This window comes from Corythoichthys intestinalis, chromosome 1 (assembly GCF_030265065.1).
Source record: "Corythoichthys intestinalis isolate RoL2023-P3 chromosome 1, ASM3026506v1, whole genome shotgun sequence".
NCBI lineage: Eukaryota > Metazoa > Chordata > Actinopteri > Syngnathiformes > Syngnathidae > Corythoichthys > Corythoichthys intestinalis.
The window spans coordinates 9252702-9261601 of record NC_080395.1 but is presented as its reverse complement, the minus strand read 5'-3'; the positions used below and the strand labels follow the sequence as shown (position 1 = coordinate 9261601).

At 39.2% G+C, this 8900-nt stretch overlaps 1 protein-coding gene across 1 annotated transcript; it reads left to right on the top strand.

Annotated features, from left to right (window-relative positions):
* The first annotated feature begins 476 nt into the window (after positions 1-476).
* LOC130921311 (gastrula zinc finger protein XlCGF57.1-like) lies at positions 477-8547 on the top strand. The gene is made up of 3 exons (XM_057845023.1): positions 477-601; positions 836-929; positions 6278-8547. The coding sequence occupies exons 2-3, from the start codon at positions 924-926 to the stop codon at positions 7724-7726; spliced, it is 1455 nt and encodes a 484-aa protein (XP_057701006.1). The 5' UTR covers positions 477-601; positions 836-923; the 3' UTR covers positions 7727-8547.
* The last annotated feature ends 353 nt before the right edge of the window (positions 8548-8900 follow it).

Genomic DNA, 8900 nt, shown 5'->3' with positions numbered 1-8900 from the left:
CACAAGATTTTTTCTAATGTAAAAATGCGCCATGACTCAGAAAAGGTTGGAAGTCCACTGAAATTAATAACTTTGTGCTGAGGGAAAAAAAATATCATTATATTAAAAATCAAACACCAGACTTTCAATGTATAGATTTACGGACAACGTTTTGAGCCTTCAAAATCAATGTTGTGGAAGGGGATGTTTTATATGGGGGGGGGGGGGGGGGTTGTGGTATGACACGGACGTGTTTGTATGTGACAACAAGAGTTCAGTCAATCAGTCAAGCCTGCCTCCTGATTTCTGACTATATATTGATATAACTACATAGTTATAGAGCAATCGAGTTATTGATAATTATGACTCAGATTGGCATATGTTTATCATATTTATTAAATATTTTTGGAGTCCAGTTTTGGTTCCAAACACTTCAACATATACTTCAACATATTACACTGAAGTTTCATTGCTTGAATGTTTGTACTTCCGGTTCACTTGACGCAACGTCCGTGGCGTGTACCTTCGCCACAATTGCAGTTCTTTCAAAACTGGCTCCTTCAAAGCATTCTCATCGATTAAGTACCGAGTTAAAAATTGAGCGTACTAAAACGTCTCAAAGGTTTGTGGAAGTCGTTTGGCTTAATGTTGACGCTTTGCAGTGTAAGATAACTTCGTTTTGTTTAGCTTACCTCGATAGCCAAGACACGTTAACGAATTTCGATTGCTTTATGGCACTGACTACATTATCTTTATAGCACTTAGAAATTTTGTCTTAAAAGGGGGGGAGGGTCGCTCGGTTAGCATGAGGGTGATTCCATTGAATTGTGTAAGACGCTTTTCTACTTGTCTTAAGGCCAATGCAATCCCAAACATCAAGTACTTACATGGAAGATTAGGAGAGGAAATCCAGGCCACGACGAGCAACTGAAATACAAAAGAAAATGAAGGTAAGGATCATGAGTTGTTTTACTTTTTGTGAAATATCACACTTGCTTTGATGTGATTGTGAGTGAAGGGCAAATTCCCATATCTGACTTGCGATACAAGGCTCACGATAATGATGATTTCAAGATAGGGTGGTACAACAATTATGTCCAATCCATTTGAACTGGGAAGGTGACAGTACATTCATTGCCATCCCTCCCACGTCAAACGGATTGGACGTCTATGGCCCTCAATGGCAGCCAATGAATTCACAGTTCTATCTATCATCAATCTCTGAAAGATGGGTGTCAGTAATAAAGTGTATTGACTGTATCTACAGCAAAAGGGTTCCTAGGCTACGTTCAGACTACAGGCGTATCTGATTTCAGTCTGTTTCGTCCTCATATCTGATTTTTAGGGCGGGTTACAACATTACTATAGACCCTACTCACGGGACGTCACAGCCACGCCCCCGCGCCACGTTGTCCATATACTCGTCATGTTAATGCATTAGCGCTTCGTAAATTCCTCCTATTATGGCGTGTTTTTCTGCTCGTTAACATTAATAATCAAAATGGTGAAGTCGTGTGTGGCGGTCGGTTGCAAAAACAGAGAAGATAGACGGAGAGACTTGGAAGTTTTACCGTATTCCGAGAGACCTGAAGAGGAGACCGAGATTGACTGCTGCAATTCGACGAGAAAACTGGGCTCCAAACGACTACCACAGATTATGTAGTAGTCATTTTATATCTGGTAAGATGCATTTAATATATATTTAGAGTGTTTTGGGCTGACAACCACAATTAAGATCATTGCTAGGCTAATCGCCGACAACATACACTCAGACGTTGTGAATGAACTACCTGAAAATATATAATTATAAGGGGATAATCAGACAGTTTTCATACAATTAATTTACAATTTCACTATTGAGGTCAAAAGCCAAAAAATAAATTCAACTAGGGACAATCTGGAGTAGTGCTATCGCACTTCATATTTATTGCATATTATATATGTATCTAGTGAGAGTGCTATCGCTAAACCATATAAACATTAAAAGCCCTAGCTCCATTGACAAATGACACGAAATACATTAGACTTGACAGTGGATGTTAGCAAGAACAAAAGATTTTGAATTGAAAATTTCGTAACTCACCTTCCGAGCACAAGATTCCTGCCGAATTTTCGTGTACGAGGACCTGTTTCACCCAACCAGCAACGTAGCATTTATAAGCCTCCAAGCTCTTAAAGTTTTTCAAACTTTCGTGAGAATAGGCTGATTTTGTGTGGACAAGATAGTTGTAAATATCAGGGTCAGGCAGAGACGGCGAAGGCAGCGGGTCAAAAAACATCGATTTAGGCATCAAATACGGATCTGGCGAATGGATAAACTGAAGCTTTTCCACGTAACGCCGTTTATGCAACGCATCCAATGAGTTTACAACGTCAGATAACACCGGGGCTTCCATGAATTGCTCTATAACTTGCTCGACTAATTGAAAACAATGAGAATAGGTCTAAAAAATAGGTACCATATGGCGGCCGGAAACAGCGACACGCCCATTTTGTGACGTAGGTGAGTAGGGTCTATTGGGGATGAACTATATTGGGGAAAAAACTGACATTGGGACATTTTTTGGGGTTTGCGATATATCTCACAATATTAAAAGATTTCACCAGACGCCTTAAAAAGATTTGTATGGGAAGACTTTGGTTGACTCCCCATGACCACATTGTATTCACTTTTGCACAATAGTTATTGTTTATTATTTAGTAGTACTGTATTTTTCAGACTACAAGTCGCACCTGAGTATAAGTCGCACCAGCCATAAAATGCCCATCGAAGAGGAAAAAAAACATATATAAGTCGCACCGTAGGAGAAGTCGCATTTTTGGGGGAAATTTACTTGATAAAATCCAATACATAGAACAGACATTTCATCTTCAAAGGCAATTTAATATAAAAATACAATAGAGAACAACATGCTGATTAAGTGTACAGTGCATGAACAATGAAATGTGGATATACTATCCTCACCAGGACGCTACGGCTCGGTCCTGGCTATTCAGCGGGCTAAACTCCCAAATGACGATGCTGGACATCTGTATAATTTGCTGAATAAATTTCGTCCTCGATACCAAACAGGTTCGCATCAACGTAAATAAATGATAATTAGGTGCTTTTACAGCAATGACAAAAACGGTTAGCATGCGTTCGCTAGCATCTGCACATCATTCAAAAAACCACACAACTGGCTCTAAGTGTCCGATCGCGGGTGGAAAACACAACAACAACAACAGAAAAGATTACACACACAGGCGTTGCCTCTGTAGAGATATTTTTACAAGCATAAACAATGAACGTAGGTTCGCAGCCGTGTTTCTCTCTCGCTAACTCGCCCACTCAGAGCTACATGGCTGTCGGTCGTCTTCTGGTGTGTGAGCGCTCTTCTTCACGTAAACAAGTGCGAGTGCGCCCCCACGTGGGCGTGAAAGCGCCACAAACTAAAAACATGCATTTCAATATAAAAAAGTCAATAATACAATTGAACACACATTGCCAAAGGCAGAACGCGAACGTGGCCATAGCTATTTAGTTATTCAGATAACTATAGCATAAAGAACATGCTAACAAGTTTACCAAACCATCGGTGTCACTCCACAACACCAAAACAACATGTGAAATGATATCATAATGTGTTAATAATTTCACACATAAGTCGCTCCTGAGTATAAGTCGCAACCCCCAGCGAAACTATGAAAAAAAAAAAAAAAAAAAGCGACTCATAGTCCGAAAAATATGGTATGTTGTTTAAGTTGTGTGTTATTTTACTGTCCTGTGTCTTGTGGGTGTTTTATGGTACCACAGAGTAGCTTTCCAATTACGTTGTTTCCTCGGCTTGCAATGACAATAAAGGAATTTAATTGAATAATCCCATTTGATCCAGGCTATGGGGGTTCATCTGTGAAAGATAAAGATTATTGTCTCTGCACACTTGCTACTTTTATGACTCAAAGCAAAGTTTACATACGGAGCCCATAATGGGACATTGACAGAAATAAAATGAATTAAAGCAATCTGGTGCGCACAAGAAACTATCCGGTAAACATGAGCATTATATCGCATTTAAACTTGCGGACTTTGCTATGCAAGTTAGCCAATCGTTGCATCTTTGCAATAGCGTACCGCACGAATGCTATTTTTAGACCGCAAGGCTGCGTGACATCACCATTGTAAATCTGAAGGGGGTCAACATGTAAACGCGCTCGCATTTAAGCAATGCTATGACTGCTTGTTTTTTGCCGGTAATCTTTCAAAAAAGAACATGCCGATTAAGCACTGCTGCTACGGAACTTGTAGAAACAACACTAGACATTACGACCGTCCACATATGAAGGATGTTTTCGTCATGTTTCCCGAAGCCAAAAACTCGGAGGGAAAAACTGTGAACTATGTTATATTGTTATACGTAATATTATTAGCGTGGCATTTTGCCGTGCTGCTTCTGTCTACAATGGATGACCTGAAACCATTAGAGATGTCCCGATCAATGCCGATCGATCGGGTCCAATCACGTCAGTTTCAAAGTATCGGAATCGGCAAAAAAATATCGGCCATGCCTTTTTTATATATATATTTTTTTTATTACATCGTTTTCTAATTGTTTTAACGTTACAGACATAATATGTTACACTCATCCAGAGTCTTTAGTTTAGCTTTAAGGTAGGGTTATTAAATTTATCCCAGTAACGGCGGTAATAAGTTTTTTTTAAATGTATCACGTTAAAAATTTTTACGCAATTAATGCATGCGTTGCACGACCCACTCACGCATTATCGCGCTCCATCTGTAATGGCACTGTTTTACCTATATAGAGAGATAAAAGGCAGCATAAAATAAGTAGAGTGAATTTTGGCAGCCTTTGGAGGCTTATTTTAATTGACTAAAACCTTACAATCCCTCTCCCTACGATTAGACATATCATGGGAAGCAATGTGGGGAAGCAAGGTCGCATTTGATCTTTTTCTTAACACCTTATTTTATTTCCCAACGCAGAGAAGATATATGAATTGCTAGCACTACGCACAGCCATGGTTCCACTTCCCATAATGGTTCCACTTCCCATCATGCATTGGGGCATGGCTGCAGTATCATTTACTGAAAGCTCAACAAATACACTAGATGGCAATATTTATTCACAATATACAAGGTCACAAGTCTTTCTATCCGTGGATCCCTCTCACAGAAAGAATGTTAATAATGTAAATGCCATCTTGAGGATATATTGTCATAATAAACAAATACAGTACTTATGTACTGTATGTTGAATGTATATATATTCGTTCGAGTTTTATTCATTTTTTTCTTAATGCATTGCCAAAATGTATATGATCGGGGAAGATTATCGGGAATGATTGGAATTGAATCGGGAGCAAAAAAAAGCACTCTGATCGGGAAATATCGGGATCGGCAGATACTCAAACTAAAACGATCGGGATCGGATCGTGAGCAAAAAAAACATGATCAGAACAACCCTAGAAACAATAAATGACCTGAAAAAAAATTAAAAATGTTATTTATATATCTCAACAATCATTTAGCCCTATTTTCCTAAAATATGGATGTTTAAATGAATTAGCTATGTTTGGCCTTGGTAAGCCTGTTTATAGGTAGGCTCTAGATTTCTGTTGTAAAGAAACAGCCTTAGGAAGGGGAAAGTAAATTAATTATTAGAATGAAGACTTGAAAAAAGTAAAAGTGTTTGTTGGCTGTCACTGAGTAGCATTTGCGATCGCAACACAAAAATAGCAATATAAATGACCCCCAAGAACGGTCAGAGACGTAAGACAAACACAGGATATAATATCTAAGAAAGACAGGGCATATGGTGGTAAAGGATAGCTTGTTGAAACAGGAGAATGTTAATGTCAGTGTCGTAAGGCAATGCACACAAGAAAAAGGTGTCGATAAAAAAGCTACCTCGGCTCTTTTTCCCGTTTTTTTTCTAGCCCTCGACACTCAAGCCATTGCTTTAACTGAACATTTGTATGTTCTTCCACATCTTTACCAGTGAATCTGGCACCTCGGACATCATTTTCGGATAGAATTGGTAGGCTTAGCTCAGTAAACATCTCGTTCGTGCACTATTTACATGCATCTAGCGTGAGGGAAAAACGACCCCCCTAGCAACAGTTGTTAGCGTCATGAATATTAATGAGAAAAGTGACGTGCTGCGCGCGGTACACTATTGGCTGAACTGGCTGAAAACCAAATTTTGACTGCCAGTCCGAGCAAGGCCTTGGTGTCGGAAAAAAATATACAACACGGAAAGCTCGACTAAAGCAAATCATGTGATATTTTTCCATCCAGTGTCCCGCAGTCGTCACTATAAAAGAGCTTCAGCCTGAGAAGCATGAGCCCCTCCACGTTAAAGAGGAGGAGTCGGAGATACCGTACATCAAACAGGAGGCGGAGCCAGAGACCCCCAACATGAAAGAAGAAGAACAGGAAGATGAAATCGCTAAGTGTCCAATAATTGTTTGTGTGAAGAGTGAAGAAGATGAAGGTCCAAGCGAAGAGAGCGTCGCAGCAAAACCTTGGCGCGACAGCTCATTTCAACACCTGACAACAAAAGGAGAGGGACGACAGCAACCTGACTGTTTGTTGGCTCCGCTCTCGGACAGTGACGACGTAACGTCAAACTCTTCTGACTTTAACACCAATGAGGAGGATGATGACTTTGATCAAAATGCTTCAAAATCCCTCATCAAGTCATCAGTGAAAAGAGACACAAAAGAATGCACTGTAAGGAAGCCTTTTGCCTGCTCACTCTGTGGTAAAAGCTTCGCTCAGAAGAAAACTTTGAACAAACACACAATGACACACACTGGAGAGAAGCCTTTAGTCTGCACATGTTGCGGTAAAGGATTCACCGACAAGGGACGTTTGATCGAACACACAAGAACGCACACTGGAGAGAAGCCTTTTGACTGCTCAATTTGCCATAAAAGATACATCACTAAGGCAGCTTTAAAGAAACACGCACTTACACACACTGGGGAAAAGCCTTTCGCCTGCTCAGTTTGTCATATGAGATTTTTTACAAAGCATCAGTTAACAAGACACACACGTACACACACTGGGGAAAAGCCTTTTGTGTGCACCGTTTGTGGTAAACAATTCGCTCAGAAGGGAGGTTTAATGAGACATGCAAAAATACACACTGGAGAGAAGCCTTTTGACTGCTCACTTAGCGATAAATCTTTCTCTGTAAAAAATCTTTTAAAAAGACTCATGCGAACGCACACAGGAGAAAAGCCTTTTGTCTGCACATCTTGTGGTAAACGATTCGCGCTGAAGGGAAGTTTAATGAGACATGCAAAAATACACACCGGAGAAAAGCCTTTTTCTTGCTCAGTTTGTCAGAAACGATTCTCTCACAAAGCATATCTAAACTATCACACTAAAACACACACGGGAGAAAAGCCTTTTGACTGCACAACTTGTGGTAAAAGATTCACCGAAAAGAAACGTTTGAAAGAACACACACGTATACACACTGGAGAGAAGCCTTTTGACTGCTCAATTTGCGATAAATCTTTCTCTGTAAAAAATCTTTTAAAAAGACACATGCGAACGCACACAGGAGAAAAGCCTTTTGTCTGCACATCTTGTGGTAAAAGATTCTCTCAGAAGGGAAGTTTAAACACACACACAATGACACACACCGGAGAAAAGCCTTTTCCCTGCTCAGTTTGTCATAGACGATTCTCTCGGAAATCACATTTAAACTATCACACTAAAACACACAAGAGCTGAAACGAATACTCGAGTAACTCGAGTTTAAAAACTGATCTGAGTAATTCTATTCACCTCGAGGAATCGTTTAATTTTGCAAGCTCTAAGCATCACGTTTTGCCCGGACTACTTTTAATGCGGGACAACGCGCTGACGTCACGTGCGTAGAGGAAAAAGCAATAAAATAATACCTTACTGCAGCCGACAGCCGTTACAAACTGCGCCGACGTTGCTAAAAACTACGCTCGCATGTTGCTGTGGTGGTAGCAGGTAGCGTCTGATACGTGTCATAGATATCACATGTACGTAGAACTAGATGCGAAATGACCGACATGCCCTTCTCAAACAGATTAAAATGACAGTGTCATGTCCATTTGTTACTTGTGTTTTTTGGTGTTTTTTCGCCTTCTGCTGGCGCTTGGGCGCTTGGGTTTCAACACCATCCATGAGCATTGTGTCATTATTGACATCAACAATGGCGAGCTACTAGTTTATGTTTTGTTTGAAAATTTTACAAATTGTATTAAAACGAAAAGATTGAGGGGTTTTAATATAAAATTTCTATAACTTGTACTAACATTTATCTTTTAAAAACTACAAGTCTTTCTATCCATGCATCGCTTTAACAGAATGTTAATGCCATCTTGTTGATTTATTGTTATAATAAACAAATACAGTACTTATGTACAGTATGTTGAATGTATATATCCGTCTTGTGTCTTATCTTTCCATTCCACCAATAATTTACAGAAAAATATGGCATATTTTATGGATGGTTTGAATTGCGATTAATTACGATTAATTTTTAGGCTGTGATTAACTCGATTAAAAATTTTAATCATTTGACAGCCCTAATTTTTTTATAAGGTCTAAAAGTTTTTTGATTGAAAGCAGTGAATTAGTCTATATATATATATATATATATATATATATATATATATATATATATATATATATATTAGGGCTGTCAAAATTATCGCGTTAACGCGCGGTAATTAATTTTTTAAATTAATCAAGTTAAAATATTTGACGCAATTAACGCACATGTCCCGCTCAGACAGTATTCTTCTCCCTTTTGGTAAGTTGTACAGCAAGGTTTTTTGTGCTGTCTAACAGCGAACTCTTGTGGTCGCTTTGCGACATGGTTTATTGCTTTCTTGCCAGTTCAATATGGCTGCAGGACGTCTCGGGCTGA